Genomic DNA, 17,555 nt, shown 5'->3' on the forward strand with positions numbered 1-17,555 from the left:
TTTCATTCGGATTTTCATTATTAACGGATCAAAATGCCTCAATTTTCGTTTAAAATTATTTTTTGGATCGTAATTTGGATGAATTTTCAAGTTCAAAGTATTATTTCCATCGATTGTGTCAATCAAGGAGGCCAATGTACCTTCAGTAACATCACGACAACATTTTCCAATCCATTTTTTTATCCATCGTATATCGATCCATCAAGTGTTATCATCGTAGAAGTTCAAAAATCATCAATTCCATTGCTAACTAATGAAATTTGCGTCGAATTTCCATCAACAAAAAGTCTCATACTCTCGTCAATTGGCATTCAACATATTGCTGAAGGAGCTTTTGATGCCTGTTCTCAACTCACGGGACTCGCAATCGACGGAAATGCCTTAACGGAAATCGATGAGAATATTTTCCTGCAAAATGAGAAATTAAAGTCGATTCATTTGGGTTACAATCAACTTTCGTATGTCGATCCTGTGACTTTTTATCATTTGAAGGACTTGCAACGACTTTATTTGCATCATAATCGATTAGTTAGTTTCAATTTTCAAGGAATGAGAAAAACTCCGAGCATGTTAAGGATTAAAATCAATTATAACGACTTTTTGTATGTGAACTCGTCTGTAATTGAATCAAAATTTCCTAAATTGGAGGCTTTTCACATGGAAGACAATTTATTTTTATGCGAAGATGTCGAAGAAATTATCCGAAAATTGAATCGAGATAAGTTTGAATTCACAGATTTGAATGAAACACGAAGAATTACTGCCCGAAAAAGACCTTATCGCATGGAACAAAGGAACGAAATTGACTGTTTGTCATTTATTGAATACAAAAAAGCTCAATTTGATGTATTGGAGTCATTTGGAAAGTTAACAATACGAAAATGTACTGAAAATATTGATGAAAACGACAAGAAAAAGGAAATTTCTGAAGCAACTGCCTTTATGATGGCCATAATTCAATTCGTTTCAGGCTCTTTGATGGTTTGTTGTATCATTCTCATCATTTATCATGCGACTTTTTGGCAAAAAGTACAAAAGACGATGATGGAAGCTTATACAGGAGATTATTATTACTGCAATTACTTCGATCCTGATAAGAAAATTTGAAGCAAATTTTCAAGCTTCAACGTAAATTAGCGATTTTTGAGTGAATTTTAAGGGGAAATGATAAAAATGAATTTGTAACGTTCCAACTGACAAAAATTTATAAAATAAATTGACAGGTTTCACATTCGTACGTTTCGTAACGAGTTTCTATGCAACATACGAACGTTTCATCAACGTTTGTTCGATTTTCTTGCATTTCTCGATATATTTCGCCAACAAGACACGCACGAAGCAGATTCAAGTACTTCCGATCGATGCAACGAAACTTTAAGACTATACTTCAGAGGATCATTTCTGTAGTTTGTCTTCCATCGTCTTCTTTCAGCAATGAGAAAAGACACCCAGCCACGTTGATGAGGTGCGGTGCTTTCTTCTGAGCGTGAAACTTGGCATGGAAGTTGTCTCTTGCGGACTGACTTCCATTGCTGCTGATGATCGTTCACCGGATGACTCTTCGGAATCGACCGGCAATGAAGAAAGTGCTTTCTGAGTGGTTTTTTGAACAACTTTATAATCCAAAAACATGAAAATTCTTCTCTAATCTGCGATTTTGCTGAATTTTAATCAATTTTCTGATGGTTTATCGCTCGATAACGTTAATTTTTTTGATTAGATATTTTTTGAAAATATAAATTTATTAAAAGTTTTCCATCCAAAATACTTTAAAGAATCAACAAGAACATCACGAAGCCAATCAATCGTTGAAAAATGCAAAATATTCGTTTTTCGATTGAATTTTCTTCTGAAAATAAAAGAAAATGAGGGGAAATGCGTGAAAAATGTTTCACAAATTGAAGTTTGCGCAATAAATTTTATATTAAACGTATGAAGTACGTCGCTCCATAACAAACATACTACTTCGAATTTGCTAATTCAGGGAAAGTTTTGGTCGCACATTTTGGTGCCCATTTTGTGAAAACCTAATTTTCCCAATTTTTGTATTCTTTCCTGTCGTAAGGAAAGATAAAAGTCAAATTTTTAATTTTTTTTTTTGAATTAATTTTTTTTTCTTTTTTCCTTTTTTTAAGCATCATCAATATGAGAAATAACAAAATGAGAATCAAAATATTTACTCACCTTATCAAAATTTTGAATTTTTGGGGATTTTCACAAATTTACCTATATGACAAAAAAATTTTCTTATAACGGAAAATTTTCGTATTTGTGGAGAAAATGAACAATCCCCTCTATTTTTCGTGTGTTTCACTAACAAAAAATGCTTCTGCGTACCTGATAAGTTTTTAGGAAAAAGGGCGTTTTTCACACATTGAAATGCGGTTTAGTTGTTCGTACGACTAAATATCAAATTTACGAAGAAAAAATGCGCTATTAGGCTTGTATTTTTATACAAGAATTTTTGCCGTCTTTCCCAAGACCGGAGAAAGACTAATAATCCAAAAAAAAATTTTTTTTTTATAATTTAACAATTTTATCTTATCTCATACACCCGACGCGGTTTGTTGGTTTTTCGAATTTTGGTTTATCTCGACTTTCATGTCAGTCTTTATCTAAAAACGCTCGATAGAAGTCATAAAAATGAAAAATTTTACTTTTAAAGGGTTTATGGTACCTGTTTTTACCCCTTTTAAAGCTGAGTTGAGTTTAAATTTTTAATTTTTCTTACTAAAAAATTCGAAAATAATTTTTTTGTCTTGATTTCACAGCAAATCTCTTGATTTAGAAGTCATTCCAAAATATGCGGAGTATTTAAAGCAAAAAGGCATCGACGCAATTCTCGTAAACGGCACAACAGGCGAAGGGATGTCAATGACGACACAGGAAAGGAAATCTGTAGCTGAAAAATGGGCGGTTGAACGTGCGCGATTGAATTTTACGATGATGGTACAAATTGGGGGAACATCTTCAGCTGATGTTTTTGAATTGGTTCGTCAATTTTTTATTTTTTTTTAATAAAATTTTAAATTTTAATTAATTTTATAATTTAAGGCACGTCACGCTGAATCAATTCAAGTCGACGGAGTCTTAATTCTTCCTCAACTTTACAAAAAACCACAATCTGAAGCAGAATTAATCGAATATTTGGAACAAGTAGCAACTCATTGCCCAAACACTCCAATTTTTTATTATCATATCCCGAAATATACAAAAGTCGATGGTAAGTAAAAAAAAATTTTTTTTTATTAAATGTCAAAAAAATTATTTTTGAGTCTCTCATTTCGAAAATTTCCAGCCAACGAAAGTTCGAGACTCAAAAGTAATTTTTTTGACAATTTTTTATTTTTAACACAAATTTGGCGACAATTCTTTGTAGATATTATTTATTAAAAATTATAATAAAATTTATTAGCAATATATGACTCCTCTAATTAAAGCTACAAAATCACAAATTTTTCTTCAATCTTATTCCTTAAATTTTTTTCCATTTTTTTTTAGTGTTTAGTTATATATTTACATTTATTCCATAAGGGCTTAAGTAGTACATTTTTGCGTGAGTTCCTTTCGGTGATCAAACCAAGAAAAACTGTCATCTAAGCGAGAAAAGTAAAATTAACAACTGAAGAACCTTTTTGCGGGATTTTTGCGTAACGTAGTCATCTCTCATTTTCGTCGACCAAGAATATCGCGCCATTCATCGAACTTATGAACTTCGTCTAATAGTAAAAGTGCCTCGACGCATCCGTTGAAATACTCGTTATCAAAACATTTCTGTCTGTGACGTAAGAAAAAGATCAAAGAAGGTTAAAAACTTCGAAAAAAATATTTTTTTTTGTTCAAAAATTGTGTGAAAAAAATTCATCAAAAGACAAAAAAGGGACGAAAAAAGTTTCATTCACAAAAAAAAATTATTGCGTCACACTTTTGATTTCAGTAACAAAAGACGAGTTACATGAAAGAATTTCGTAAGAAAAATGTGACCAAAAAAATTTCAATCATCAAGCAAAAAATAACGTGGATAAAAAAATATTACTTACGTTAAAAAAAAAAAATCATGAAAAAATTACATTTTAATAAAAATTCAAAAAAATTATTAAAAACTAATAAATAAAAAATTAAGTACGTACCAAACTAAATTAAATTAAACAAATTTTCTGCAGTTTTAACATAAAATTAAACAGAAAATGAACAAAAAGTGCTTTTTATATGGGGCGGGATTTTTTCATCATCATCATCATCATTCAACTAACAACAACAGTCAACAAGAAAGTGCTTTTACTCCACTATTGAGTTCGGATCTGCGCCATTTAGCAGCTTTATGTACTGTTTTATGTCCTCCAGTTCATCTGTCAAGTGCAAAGACTCGACGCATCCTTTGAAGTAAATCGTCGTAAAGCATTTGTTCCTAAATTTCCAACATTTAAGTTAATTTTTTTGACACAGAAAAGCACAAAAAAGACAACATTGAACATTTTTTGTGACTTAAGTCGATGAAAAAGTTACTTACTTGCACAAAGTATGAAGTTGAGGTTCGCGGAAGAGTGAATAGCAATCGTCGCACACGCGATCCAGACGATAAAAGATGGATTTGTTGAAGGTTCCTTTGCACTCGATGTCGAGAAAAGTACTGCGTCGGGCGACGCTGTGTTGTGGCAGCGCGAAAATCTGTTGAAATTGAACTATTGAGACCAATGTTGCCACAGCTACAACCATAACAATTATATTTCGGGAATACATCTGCAAAAATATTTTTTTTATTTTTTTTTACTTGTCACTCAAAATTGGCACTAATTACGTTTTGTATTATTTTTTGTGTTTTAGAAAGTATTCACCATTCAAAGGTTCAACGAGTTGTGAGGATATTTCGTCGTTTGCGCAAGTTTTTATATTTTTCATCGCTGGCACGCATTGAAAATTGATTGAAAAGGACAAACACTCTTATTAGCGGTAATTGCGAGTTGACTCTTTTTTTTATGGAAAATAAATATAGATAAAAAATTGATGATGATCTCCCGTCACTGCGCAGATAAGAGGATGGCAAGGCATGACGGGACACCAAAAACCATGACGACGTCTCGAGAGTTCACAAAAAAAAAAGAAAAATAAGAACGAAAGTTGCGTCATGTCATAAATTTTTATTAATGTGCGCGTTCGTTCGAATGCACAGAAGAGCTACGGGTGGTTAATTGATTGTATTTGAGCGCGCGAAGATGGTGGTCTTGTGCTTGTGTCTCATCAAAAGTTATCGACAGAGGAAATGCGAAGGCGTACCGCGATCCAACAGACAGCAGAACGTCGAAAAACACACATTTGAAATGCGACAAGTGAGACACATGCCAATAAATATTTACACAGAACTGAAGATTTTGCCAGAAAAAGTCTTTAATTTGCCGTTATGCGGATGACGAATGACATGTTTGATGTTTCTCTCGTGGTCTCGTGCTATTTTTAGTAAACATGTGTGTTTAGTGTTTTAACCGAAATCCTTAAAATAGACATTCGAAGGCGGGCTTAACTGGAAATTTTACGAATGAGTGACATGATTGATGTTGAACTTGTGAGACAGCAAGTCTCAATGCGCGAAAAATCTTAAAAACCCGAATGACGTAAATTGTAAAGAAAACAAGTGAAAATTATTATTTTAAGAGGAAATTGTAAATATTGAGGGCGAGTGTCAAGAATTGTATTACATTTAGGCAGATGAAATGAGGAAAAATGTTTCATTTTCACAAATTTAGTTAAAATTTTAAGATTTTAAGGTTAATGATCAATTCAAATTCTGAAGGTTTTTAAAAAGATTTTTTTTATAATTTAAGATTTAAAAGACAAATTTAAGTTAAAATGTTGACATTTTATCGATCAAATTTCAAACAATGGAAGCTCATATAATCGTTTTGAGTAAAAATTTCATTCTTGAAAGAAATGTAAAAAAAATCAATTAAGGTCAAAAATTTAATATTTTTTTTATTCAATTTAAGACCAAATTTTCATCATTAAAAAAAAAAATTTTTATTAAATTTTTTCATATATTTTATTATTTTTTTTTTTTTTTGATAAAATTTTAAAATAATGATTTTTAAATGGTTTTGATCAAAAATAAATTATATTCACTTAAAAAAATAAAAAAAAAATAATTTTCTTAAATTTTTTATTAACGTAATGAAACATTTTTAATTATTGCATCATCTTTAGATAAAATAAAATTTTTTTTTAAAAAAAAAAAAATTTCAAAGAAAAATTTAAATTTAAAATTCTTTCAAAAAATCTTGAGACAGAAAAATTCTCGAAAAATCCATAAAAATCACGAAGGAGACTGTCGTAACATGCCGTAATAAGATGTTCCGATGTCTTGGGGGGAACGCTAATCATATATAATCAAGAGGCAATCAACATCCGTTCGTCTAATAAAAGCTCTGTGAATCATCATCTCGTGAGATGAAAACTAAAAATAAATTAAGGACAAAGTTGGGACAAAAGCAAGAAAAAAAAATTGCAAAAAAATAAACAAATCGTTTAAATATGGGTTAACTTCCCCTCTTTTTGCCGTATTTTTAACGAAATGCATTCGAAAAGTCAGTGTTGAAGAATGTGAAGAGAGAAACCGGTTTGAATGGGTTAATCCGCTTACGTTTAATCATCAATGGATGTTTGTTTTTATGACCTACGGCGCTTTAAATTCTTTTCATTTTTTTTTCGAATTCTAACGAAAAACGTTTGACGTCATTCATTGTACGTACCTGTCGTAAAAGTTTCCTGAACTTGTTATTCCTCCTGACTTTCGCCTTTTTCCTCATTATTTCACGTTATGCACATTGCAAACGGCACTGTTAATGTTTCTTTTTGCTTCGTGTCTCTTTCTGCACTGCACAGCAAGTTCACAAGGCACATTCCATTCTCCGCACACAGCAAAGCAGTATCGGATTTCTGTTCATTCCGTGCTTTTTGCCTTTCGCAGCGCTAATTTGTCACTTTTTTCGTGTCTTTTTCAATGAAAACAAATAGTAAACAAGGTTAATTCACGAAATTTGGTCAAATCCGTCGACTTTTTTTCTTCGAGAGTGTGTGAAACGGGCCCCTTTTGGTCTCGCAACGCGGTTGTTGTCGTTGTCGCAGCGCGTAATCAAATTTAATACAGATTTATTTAATTTATTTTTATTTTTTTAAACAAACAGTGATCCATTTAGCAATAAAAAAAACTCTACTATCGAGGAAAGCACACACGAGCGATGCGATGATGCGGGAACTAACGTGTCTGTTTAGAAACTGACGACAAAAGAGAATTTAAAGTAAATTTTAAGTGCATTTGTCGGTTCATTTTTATTGTTCTCTCTCTTTTTTTCACCACACAAATCTTTCGCTGTGTGCGTGTGTGTAGGTCTTTTCGGACATCCATTGAATGAAATCAAAGTCTTTCATTTTGAACAAAAATTACTTTTACCTCCCGTTCGTTCATTCGTGAGTTGTTACTCAATTGTCTCTCATTCCCATTCACAAAAACTGAAAAATTACTTGTAATGAACGTTTTTTTTGCCTTTGCAGTGAACATTTCTCGTGTAATTTCGTTGGCGAGAGCTCGGTTGCCGACATTTGCGGGCGTGAAAGATTCCTCAGCCAACTTGGAGCAGATCGTGCATGCGTTGGATGCGGGCGTGACGATATTTTTGGGCACAAATGCGATTTTTGTGGGCAGTTTGGCGCTCGGATTCGACTCGTTCATCATGACGCCGTTAAATATTTATCCGGAAATGAATCAGGCGATCAGAGAATGGATGGCGGAAGGGAATGTAACGGCAGCGCGACAATTGCAGAAAGAGTTGAATGAAAAAATACGCGAAATAACGGAGAAAGGGGAGTTTACAGCGGCAATGAAGGCGAAATTTAATCAAATTGTTGCCAATTTTGGATTAAATGTTGGCGGAGTGAGATGCCCATTGAAAGATGTTCATTTTTAACGAAACATTTTATAAGAAAATTTTAAATTTTTTAATGTTAAGTTATCAAAAATTAAAAAAAAAATATTTTTTTCCAAATTTAAAGACAACTTTAATAATTTTTAGCTCAAAACTTAAGTTTTTTAAAGAAAATGGATTAAAAATTAAACAAATGTCAGTTTGAAAAATTATTTGTAAAATTTTTAAAATTAAAAAATTTTTTAAAATTGTCAAAATTAATTTTTTAGTTAGGTAAATATTTTTTATATAAATTCTAACAAAACAATTAAAATTATTAACACATGAATTACCGTGAAATTCAAAAATTTTTAAATTCATTAAAAATTTAATAATTTTTTTTTAATTTTTAAAAAATTATTAAAAAAATAATTTTTTAATTAAAATTTTTTAAAATATTTTCGACTTTAATAAAAATTTCAATAAAAAATTAAAAATTTTGACACATGTCAGTTCAAAAAATTACCGTTAAATCCTAAATTTTTCATTTTAAGTAAAATTTTCAAAAATTTAAAAAAAATTGGAAGGTGTTGTACTATTTTTATTAACAAATCATGTAAAAAATCGATAACAAGCAAAAGAATTTGTTTTTTCCTATTAAAAATTGACTTTTTTCGAGTCCAATCTCAGTTTTTTTTTTCAAATATTTTTTTTTACAAGTTTGGCGCACACCAATTGAGGAATTTCATAAAGACCTCAAATCCAATAAAGCACGCAGCATTCGCAGGGAATGCTCTCAACATAACAGGCGTCACTCCCTTATACAACGCCGTTGGTCCTTCCTTCTTCATAAGCTCTCGGAACACATCACGAATGCCATTTTTGTACGTTCCTTCGGGCGCTGTTTGCAATCTCGACTTCAACACGTCAGCGGGCATACCAACAACCCAATTATTGATGCCTGCCATGCCTCCCGCGAAAATCGTTGCCCACAAACTCACCTTTCCTTGCTCGTCGGCAAAGTAACTCTTGATCCAGTCATATGTGAGGAAGTACATTCCGCTTGCAGGAACATCTGAAAAGTGAAGAGAAACGAAATTTGTTGTTAATTGAGATTCGGGAACGAAGTTTTATCATGAAATTGAAACAAATTTCGAAAATTTTAAGCGTTTCTAAAGTTTTTCAAGTCCGTGAACGACTTAAAATGAGATTAAGTCAACTTTTAAAAGGCAAATTGTAAATTTTTAAGTCGAACGGGAGAGTGAGTTTCCTGATGATAAGAAATTTTTACACAATTTCTCGAGTTTTGTACAAATTTTATCGTAAAACACGACAGTTTACTTCTGAAACTCGTACAAGTCGGATGGAGGAAGGAACAAAAGTCGCTCAAACTTGAATTTTTATCAGTAATTTACAAGAAAAGTAATGTAAAGTCTCGGTTTCAAGTGTTTTTAATGTAAAATGAGACTCAAAACGGAACATCAACGGATGAAAATTTGGATATTTTTGCTGATTTTAGCGATTCACAGCTTTCAGGTGAGAAATTTTTACATTTAAAATCAATTTTTTAATTAAAAATCAGTTGAAACGGTACAAAAATCAACTTTTAATGAATGAAATCGATCAAAAACATCGCAAAATAATCTAAGCGCGCAATTCTAATCCTCATGCATGCATTTCTTATCGAATTTGCCGATGCGCGCCGCCCACGCAACAACTTATTTCTGTTGCTTTAATCAAATTCCCGACTGTTTGCGTTGTTTTCGAAGCATTTTCAATTGCAAACAATCATTCTAACATTTCTTTATCACGCCACGGGGGTCAATGCCTTTCTAAAAACTGATTTTTAACTCTTTTTCAGCAAATTACGTCGACAAAATGGGACAACGAGCTCTCCATGGAATGTCCCTTTGGATGCGCTTGTCAACATACGCACATGAATGACTTGTCGGTAACTCGCTGGATCAATGGCATGTCACGAAAGAAGATGGTAGACACGGATTTCGCTGCTGAAGACACAAATGATGTGAAATTTTTACAAATTTTCATTAAAAATTTCGTTTTTCAAGATTTTTTCTTCATAGGCGATGTTAGAAGATGAATTCAGTAACTCAGAAAATCCTTTGGTAAAGAGTGCAACATGTTTCTTGCAACAAAAAACGAATGTTAAGGACTTTATTGCTTCACTTCCAACGGATTTGCAAGTTTTAGTCGTCTTATATGGCGGCGGGAAGGAAAATATTACAAGTAACTTTTTTATTTTTTGATAAATTTCCAAAATTTTAAACTAAAATTGAATTTTTTTCAGTTCACACGAGTGAAATTTCCGCTCTAACTGACTTGCGAACTCTTGAAATTCGAGGAACGACAGGAAAAGATCTTCAACTTGTCTTCGATGAGCCTCTTGAGCACTTGAAACACGTAAATTTGGAAGCTGTCGAGTTATTGGGTATCGAACATGCCAAAAGACGACCCAATTATTCGACTTACAATCCATCTGATCACTTTGACTACGTGCCTGAAAGTGAAAAAGTCGAGTATAACATGTCGCTGAAGATTGTTTCGCCGCCCGAAGTTGAAATTGTGCCCTATGAAGTTTACCTTCTCGAGAAAAAACGCTCAAAAACAGTGACTTTTTATGGATGGGACTCTTTGGAAATTCTTCGTATTCATGATTGTCAACTTGATGAGCTTTATTGGGAGATTTTTGATGGTTTAGAATCGTTACAACATCTCAGTTTGGAACACAATCAAATAAAAATCGTTCCTGCTTTTGCCTTTTTTGGCGCGATGCACATTAAAACTTTATCTCTTGCACGAAATGAGATCCTTGACTTGAATTATCGAGCATTAGCTGGCTTATTGGAGCTTGAAGAGCTCGATTTAAGTTACAATAACATGTCAAAATTAAGTGAATTATCGTTTCCGCCATTTCCCAAGTTGGAAATTATGGATTTGAGACACAATCCTATTAAATATATCTTCCCGATGACCTTTGGAGTGATGAATTTCACGAGAATTTTGCATCTTGGCGATGAAACAACCGCTTTGGAGCTCAACCAAGAGGATCATTTTGAACAATTGAGCGAATTACGTGAATTGCGGGCCATGAATGTCTCTGCGGAATCCATAAATGCTGAAAGTTTGAAGGGATTAGTGTCGTTGGAGAAGCTTACGATGCGTGGCGTGATAAAACTCGTCGAATTTGATGCTTTTGCAGACAAACCAAAGTTACGAGAATTAATTTTAAGCGATTGCAGCATCGAAGAAATCTCCATGGATACTCTTTTCGGTATCGAGAGCTTACAAATTATCGATTTGTCGAAAAATAAGTTGACTTCCATCCCTTATGGACTGCTCGATGAACAAAAATCTCTCAAAGAAATCTATTTGCAGGAGAATTTCCTCACAGAATTGCCCAATAACTTCTTCAGTAGTCTCACATCGCTTCGTTTGGCACGTTTAACGGACAATCCATGGAAGTGTTCGTGCTCGGCAATGACTTTATGGCGTCAGGGCGTTACAAATAAGGTTCGTGTCGTAAAACCCGCCACTCGAAAATGTGTCGTGAGTATGGAAAGTACGAAAAAAATGGATTGCAAAACGATCGAATCATGGGTTGAATACGTTTACGACAACAAAATGTCGCCGCGATGTGCTTCGCCATCAGAAATCGCAGGAAGAGGAGTTTATTATGCGATTCGACGGGATCTGAGATGTCCTGTGATGAAGGCAAAAAGGAAGGAAAACGACAAAAAAGTCATCGAAAAGAAACGAATCGCGAATAAAATGACAAAAACTTATGTAGAGCGTCTTGCGGCAATGAATCATCATCCATTGGCGCCCGGAAGTACGTTCGACGCGAAGAAACATGAAAGACAAAAGGCACTTTATCACAGTTTCCATAACAAATTGTCGCAATCGATCATGCGAGAGAACAGCATCAAAAATTTCGACACAAAAACTAAAAATTTTCGCAAGATAGACGACCTTAACACACACAAAAATGATATTTTCTAAAAAATTTCTTTAGTTTTAGGCATGGAGCGCACTTTGAGAACGTAGTTTTAAGGTAAAAGTTAATAAAATCGAGTCCCTATGAAAAAAATTCGTCAATTTCAACTCACCTCTGAGCAATGTCGCACAAGCTCCTTTGTAAATACTCCGAATTCCGCCTTCGCGATACAATTGTTTCGCACAATCCGTCATACCGCTGTACTTTTGCGGCGAATTTCCGCCCTGTTGGATCTGTAACAAGCACTTGATACGTTCTCCGGGTGCCATGACTGTCGTTGTAAAGACTCCCGAAAATGCCCCAGCTGCAAATAGTTGAACGGGAGACAAAACCTCGTCCGGCGTATTTTGTTGCAAGCGTTTTCCCAAACCGAATCCGAAGAAACTCATCGCAAAAATAGGCGCAACTCCCGTAATTGGCGCCGTCATTCCTTTGTACAAGCCACGAAAGCCTTCGCGTTGCACAGTTTTCTTCGCGCAATCAAACGTTCCGCGATAAAGAGGCTCAACTCCCTTTTCCGGGACAGGCATCGTTTGTAAGCGCACTTTGATTGTATCCAATGGATGTCCTGTGACAACAGTACAAATACCTCCGAATCCGCCGCAGAGGAAATATTTCACGGGACTCACTTGATCTGACATTTTTTGAATTTTTTAGAGAGACTTTGTTACGATTTATGTAAGAACAAAAATTTTTTGGCGATGATTGTGATGTAAATACGAAAATTGACCTTTGGAACCAACTACTTTTAATTTTTGAGCGACGTGTCTCGTATCGCACAGCGAAATCTTCAATGACCTGCAATTGAAACGAACGTTGATGCAGTTCTGAGTGACTTTTGTTGCTTTTTTTGACGAATGTCGAGCAAATTACGTGAATGGAAATGTTCTAAAATCAACAAAATTAAAAAGGAAAGACACGAAACAGGTTTGTTTACATTTGAAATTAACTTTGACAGTTCTCTATTTGGGCAGGTTGAAATTTTAATCCAATAAGAAACGAGCAAAGTTCAAAGTAAAATGCCGTTAAATTTACAATTATACGATAAAATTTTTATTTTTACATAATTTTCTATAAATTTTAATATTTTTTAATTTTTATATTAAGCAAAAATAAAAAAAAAATTCGATTTTTTATTTTTTTTTTAATTTTTATAATTGTTTTGACTAAAAAAAAAAATAATTAGGTAAATTAATTCGATTAAAAAAAAATAATAAAAATAATTTTTTTTTAATTTCTTCAAAAAAATTAAAATTATTTTTTATAATAAATAATATAAAAAAGTTAAAAAAATAAAAATTAAATCAAAAATAAAAAAAAATAAATAAGAAAAAAGTTAAAAATGATATTTTTTTAAATTTTTATGTCGACTTCAATACCATTTTAATTACATTTAATTTTTATTTTATTTTTTAATTTAATTTTATAGTTTATAATCCATTAATTGAACATTTAATCCATTAGTTGTATGATGTGAAAAAATTTCCAAAATTTTATTAAAAAATGTGAAGTTTTTTTGAAAGTTTTGTAAATATCCAAAAACTTTAAGGATCACGCAATTCATTTCTTGGCTTTCTGCACATTTGCACGGTACAAAAATAAACAAGTTCAATAAGGCTAAAAATGGATATGCCCAAAAAACATCCGAGAATGCCTCCAATTTGTGACAAAAAGTCCGCAAAAGTGTAAGCGCGATGTCGTCGCATCGCCAAAAACGTCGAATCTTCGTAATAAACTTCAATTTCCATCAATTTCGTTTTTCCCTCAAAAAGTGCTTCATGGTCAACTACTTCGAACAAAGCTACGTTCGACTCGCTCTTCTGAACACGATAATCGACAGAGTTGCAATCCGGCAAACAATTGCACGAATCCTTTTTGCGTTCGTACCACGAGAAATAAACCCGCATATTGCATGGTTCAATTTCCTCTATTTGTGGCATCCAAAATCTCGTGCAATTCTCTGCGACAATCGAAGCATTTACATTACACTCAAACTCGCAATTTTTCTGCAAGTAACTTTGGAAAAATCTTAAACGACGTTCGTGAGGAAAATAGCATCCTCGTTCCTCAGGCGAAAAAGTTTCTTTCAAATTTTCGTCTGTTTTGATGACAACAGGCGTGATACTGAATCGCGTTCTTTTAAAATCTCCAATTTGCAGCTCCATTGCATGATCCCACGGAATGGCATGAGGACTATGGATGTAAATTGCAGGTATGGGACGACAAACGGCATGATCATAATCGTCGAAATAACGCGTCGTGAGATACAAACGTTGATACGGATCTTGCACAGTGAAGATTTTTTCAGGATCGTAACAACTATTTGTGTCTTTGCAATCAATGTTGAATAATTCATCGAAGGATTCTGCATCCGGAAAATCAACAAGCGGATAATAAACATTTGAACTGAAAATTTTATCGCGTGGTTGAAGATTGAATGTGTAACAAACGCCTTGCTTGAGTAAAATATTCCTGAATTGTCTATTGCACTCCCATTTGTCTTCGCTGCTAATTCCTTTGCATCGACTGACTGCTAAAAGATCCAACAACATATTATTCTTCAAAACGTTAAGAGTTGTATTGGCATCGAAAACTGTGAAATTTTCCATTTTTTCGTACATCACAAACCAATCATAGGATTTTGTCATGTATTCCATACAAACTTTAGTTACAGCTTCGAAAAGTTTTTCGCTAAAATAAAAAAAAAATATGTAAAAAAAATATTAAAAATTTATTTGAATAATAATAGGGGTCACTTATCAATTTTAAAAATTAAGATAGATCACCGTTCTCCGGCTCAAATTGTAGGTTTTGGCATTAGAAACAACTTTTGTTTTGGACTTTTTCTAAATTTTGCGTTTTCGATGTACAGGAGCCATTTAAAGATGTTAGCAAAAAAAATTGATGAAAAAAAATTTTTCAAAATTTTTTCAACTTTTGTAGATCACGGTTCTCCAGCTCAAATTGAAGGTTTTGGCATTAGAAACAACTTTTGTTTTGGACTTTTTCTAAATTTTGCGTTTCCGATGTACAGGAGCCATTTAAAGATGTTAGCAAAAAAAATTGATGAAAAAAAATTTAAGTCAAAATCCTCTTATTATGAGGGCTCATATACCGATTTTTCAAAATTTTTTCAACTTTTGTAGATCACGGTTCTCCGTTTCAAATTGAAGGTTTTGGCATTAGAAACAACTTTTGTTTTGGACTTTTTCTAAATTTTGCGTTTTCGATGTACAGGAGCCATTTAAAGATGTTAGCAAAAAAAATTGATGAAAAAAAATTTAAGTCAAAATCCTCTTATTATGAGGGCTCATATACCGATTTTTCAAAATTTTTTCAACTTTTGTATTTTGCGATCACGGTTCTCCAGCTCAAATTGAAGGTTTTGGCATTAGAAACAACTTTTGTTTTGGACTTTTTCTAAATTTTGCGTTTTCGATGTACAGGAGCCATTTAAAGATGTTAGCAAAAAAATTGATGAAAAAAAATTGATGAAAAAACCGATTTTTCAAAATTTTTTCAACTTTTGTAGATCACGGTTCTCCAGCTCAAATTGAAGGTTTTGGCATTAGAAACAACTTTTGTTTTGGACTTTTTCTAAATTTTGCGTTTTCGATGTACAGGAGCCATTTAAAGATGTTAGCAAAAAAAATTGATGAAAAAAAATTTAAGTCAAAATCCTCTTATTATGAGGGCTCATATACCGATTTTTCAAAATTTTTTCAACTTTTGTAGATCACGGTTCTCCAGCTCAAATTGAAGGTTTTGGCATTAGAAACAACTTTTGTTTTGGACTTTTTCTAAATTTTGCGTTTTCGATGTACAGGAGCCATTTAAAGATGTTAGCAAAAAAAATTGATGAAAAAAAATTTAAGTCAAAATCCTCTTATTATGAGGGCTCACATACCGATTTTTAAAATTTTTTTCAACTTTTGTAGATCACGGTTCTCCAGCTCAAATTGAAGGTTTTGGCATTAGAAACAACTTTTGTTTTGGACTTTTTCTAAATTTTGCGTTTTCGATGTACAGGAGCCATTTAAAGATGTTAGCAAAAAAAATTGATGAAAAAAAATTTAAGTCAAAATCCTCTTATTATGAGGGCTCATAAACCGATTTTTCAAAATTTTTTCAACTTTTGTAGATCACGGTTCTCCAGCTCAAATTGAAGGTTATGGCATTAGAAACAACTTTTGTTTTGGACTTTTTCTTAATTTTGTCTTTTCGATGTACAGGAGCCATTTAAAGATGTTAGCAAAAAAAATTGATGAAAAAAAATTTAAGTCAAAATCCTCTTATTATGAGGGCTCACATACTGATTTTTCAAAATTTTTTCAACTTTTGTAGATCACGGTTCTCCAGCTCAAATTGAAGGTTTTGGCATTAGAAACAACTTTTGTTTTGGACTTTTTCTAAATTTTGCGTTTTCGATGTACAGGAGCCATTTAAAGATGTTAGCAAAAAAAATTGATGAAAAAAAATTTAAGTCAAAATCCTCTTATTATGAGGGCTCATATACCGATTTTTCAAAATTTTTTCAACTTTTGTAGATCACGGTTCTCCAGCTCAAATTGAAGGTTTGGCATTAGAAACAACTTTTGTTTTGGACTTTTTCTAAATTTTGCGTTTCCGATGTACAGGAGCCATTTAAAGATGTTAGCAAAAAAATTGATGAAAAAAAATTTAAGTCAAAATCCTCTTATTATGAGGGCTCATATACCGATTTTTCAAAATTTTTTCAACTTTTGTAGATCACGGTTCTCCAGCTCAAATTGAAGGTTTTGGCATTAGAAACAACTTTTGTTTTGGACTTTTTCTAAATTTTGCGTTTTCGATGTACAGGAGCCATTTAAAGATGTTAGCAAAAAAAATTGATGAAAAAAAATTTAAGTCAAAATCCTCTTATTATGAGGGCTCATATACCGATTTTTCAAAATTTTTTCAACTTTTGTAGATCACGGTTCTCCAGCTCAAATTGAAGGTTTTGGCATTAGAAACAACTTTTGTTTTGGACTTTTTCTAAATTTTGCGTTTCCGATGTACAGGCGCCATTTGAAACGCCATCGGAAACGCATAGTTTGGGAGCTTACCCGTTAGAAGTATTATTTGTTTTCGAATACAATATAAATTTGATAAAAAAAATAATAAAAAAAGGAAAAATTCAGAAATAAACTTACTCGTTTTCATCCAAAAAATCAAGTGTGTCATTCAAAAATCTTAAAAAGTTTCCGTTCAAGTTGAATACCTCCCGATTTGGCAAAGTTTGAGGACAAACCGTGACAGCTGGAAAGTCAATATCTTCAATGTGAGAAAATTTATCATCTAATGAGATAACTATAGGACTCTGTTTCCATTTTAACACAATTTCGTAAATTTGTGCACAGGAAAAAACAAACAGTATACAGCAAATAACGAGCCATGCAAATCTAAAAATAAAAAAAAAATTAGTTTTAGTTTTTTTTTTAAATTTTTAATTCTACCTCTTGATTTTTCTTCCTTTTCTTAAATAACGAACTCCATGAATCGTAGTTTTTTCGCAATATTCTTGAAAATTCACCAACAAAATGTTTCTCAAACGACGAATCCTGTTATCCATGATGATGCTTGAATGTCGCTTCAAGTAAAACTGCAATCGATTCAAGGGTGCATTT

The 17,555-nt window shown here is 32.7% G+C and overlaps 4 protein-coding genes and 1 non-coding gene across 8 annotated transcripts; 3 read left to right on the plus strand and 2 right to left on the minus strand.

Annotated features, from left to right (window-relative positions):
• The first annotated feature begins 1,376 nt into the window (after positions 1–1,376).
• On the plus strand, positions 1,377–1,602 carry LOC134832934 (small nucleolar RNA U3). Its single transcript, XR_010162092.1, has one exon. It is a non-coding gene; the product is annotated as a small nucleolar RNA U3 (small nucleolar RNA).
• Positions 1,603–2,623: 1,021 nt separating this feature from the next.
• On the plus strand, positions 2,624–8,062 carry LOC134830444 (N-acetylneuraminate lyase A-like). Its single transcript, XM_063843933.1, has 4 exons — positions 2,624–2,702; positions 2,772–2,991; positions 3,055–3,223; positions 7,543–8,062. Exons 1-4 carry the CDS (start codon positions 2,644–2,646, stop codon positions 7,953–7,955), a joined length of 861 nt encoding a protein of 286 aa, XP_063700003.1. The 5' UTR covers positions 2,624–2,643; the 3' UTR covers positions 7,956–8,062.
• On the minus strand, positions 3,259–7,246 carry LOC134830445 (ion transport peptide-like). 4 transcript variants are annotated; one of them, XM_063843935.1, is made up of 4 exons: positions 6,741–7,246; positions 4,511–4,740; positions 4,131–4,408; positions 3,259–3,774 (listed from the first exon to the last, which is right to left on the minus strand). In XM_063843935.1, exons 1-3 carry the CDS (start codon positions 6,795–6,797, stop codon positions 4,279–4,281), a joined length of 417 nt encoding a protein of 138 aa, XP_063700005.1. In that variant the 5' UTR covers positions 6,798–7,246; the 3' UTR covers positions 3,259–3,774; positions 4,131–4,278. The 4 variants fall into 4 exon arrangements, with proteins under 4 accessions (XP_063700005.1, XP_063700004.1, XP_063700007.1 ...); XM_063843934.1 differs by having other exon boundaries at positions 3,259–3,778; XM_063843937.1 differs by lacking the exon at positions 6,741–7,246 and adding an exon at positions 4,799–4,844 and having other exon boundaries at positions 3,259–3,778.
• A 359-nt stretch (positions 8,063–8,421) lies between the features above and the next one.
• Positions 8,422–12,853, minus strand: LOC134830806 (congested-like trachea protein). Its single transcript, XM_063844389.1, has 3 exons — positions 12,781–12,853; positions 12,020–12,705; positions 8,422–8,967 (listed from the first exon to the last, which is right to left on the minus strand). Exons 2-3 carry the CDS (start codon positions 12,546–12,548, stop codon positions 8,606–8,608), a joined length of 891 nt encoding a protein of 296 aa, XP_063700459.1. The 5' UTR covers positions 12,549–12,705; positions 12,781–12,853; the 3' UTR covers positions 8,422–8,605.
• On the plus strand, positions 9,246–11,985 carry LOC134830805 (protein slit-like). The gene is made up of 4 exons (XM_063844388.1): positions 9,246–9,428; positions 9,754–9,918; positions 9,977–10,139; positions 10,201–11,985. Exons 1-4 carry the CDS (start codon positions 9,354–9,356, stop codon positions 11,910–11,912), a joined length of 2,115 nt encoding a protein of 704 aa, XP_063700458.1. The 5' UTR covers positions 9,246–9,353; the 3' UTR covers positions 11,913–11,985.
• Positions 12,854–17,555: the final 4,702 nt, after the last annotated feature.

Source organism: Culicoides brevitarsis, chromosome 2, assembly GCF_036172545.1.
Source record: "Culicoides brevitarsis isolate CSIRO-B50_1 chromosome 2, AGI_CSIRO_Cbre_v1, whole genome shotgun sequence".
Classification (NCBI taxonomy): domain Eukaryota; kingdom Metazoa; phylum Arthropoda; class Insecta; order Diptera; family Ceratopogonidae; genus Culicoides; species Culicoides brevitarsis.

What these genes read in the sequence shown, in the direction of transcription:
- LOC134830805 (XM_063844388.1), top strand. Translation starts at nt 9,354, where the DNA reads ATGAGACTCAAAACGGAACATCAACGGATGAAAATTTGGATATTTTTG. An exon ending in TAGCGATTCACAGCTTTCAG is followed by an intron (nt 9,429 to 9,753) that starts GTGAGAAATTTT and finishes ACTCTTTTTCAG; the next exon opens with CAAATTACGTCGACAAAATG. An exon ending in CTGCTGAAGACACAAATGAT is followed by an intron (nt 9,919 to 9,976) that starts GTGAAATTTTTA and finishes TTTTCTTCATAG; the next exon opens with GCGATGTTAGAAGATGAATT.
- LOC134830444 (XM_063843933.1), top strand. Translation starts at nt 2,644, where the DNA reads ATGAAAAATTTTACTTTTAAAGGGTTTATGGTACCTGTTTTTACCCCT. An exon ending in CAGCTGATGTTTTTGAATTG is followed by an intron (nt 2,992 to 3,054) that starts GTTCGTCAATTT and finishes TTATAATTTAAG; the next exon opens with GCACGTCACGCTGAATCAAT. An exon ending in GAAATATACAAAAGTCGATG is followed by an intron (nt 3,224 to 7,542) that starts GTAAGTAAAAAA and finishes TTGCCTTTGCAG; the next exon opens with TGAACATTTCTCGTGTAATT.
- LOC134830445 (XM_063843935.1), bottom strand. Translation starts at nt 6,797, where the DNA reads ATGAGGAAAAAGGCGAAAGTCAGGAGGAATAACAAGTTCAGGAAACTT. An exon ending in TCAGGAAACTTTTACGACAG is followed by an intron (nt 4,741 to 6,740) that starts GTACGTACAATG and finishes ATATTTTTGCAG; the next exon opens with ATGTATTCCCGAAATATAAT. An exon ending in CAACTTCATACTTTGTGCAA is followed by an intron (nt 4,409 to 4,510) that starts GTAAGTAACTTT and finishes TTGGAAATTTAG; the next exon opens with GAACAAATGCTTTACGACGA.
- LOC134830806 (XM_063844389.1), bottom strand. Translation starts at nt 12,548, where the DNA reads ATGTCAGATCAAGTGAGTCCCGTGAAATATTTCCTCTGCGGCGGATTC. An exon ending in TTGTGCGACATTGCTCAGAG is followed by an intron (nt 8,968 to 12,019) that starts GTGAGTTGAAAT and finishes TTCACTTTTCAG; the next exon opens with ATGTTCCTGCAAGCGGAATG.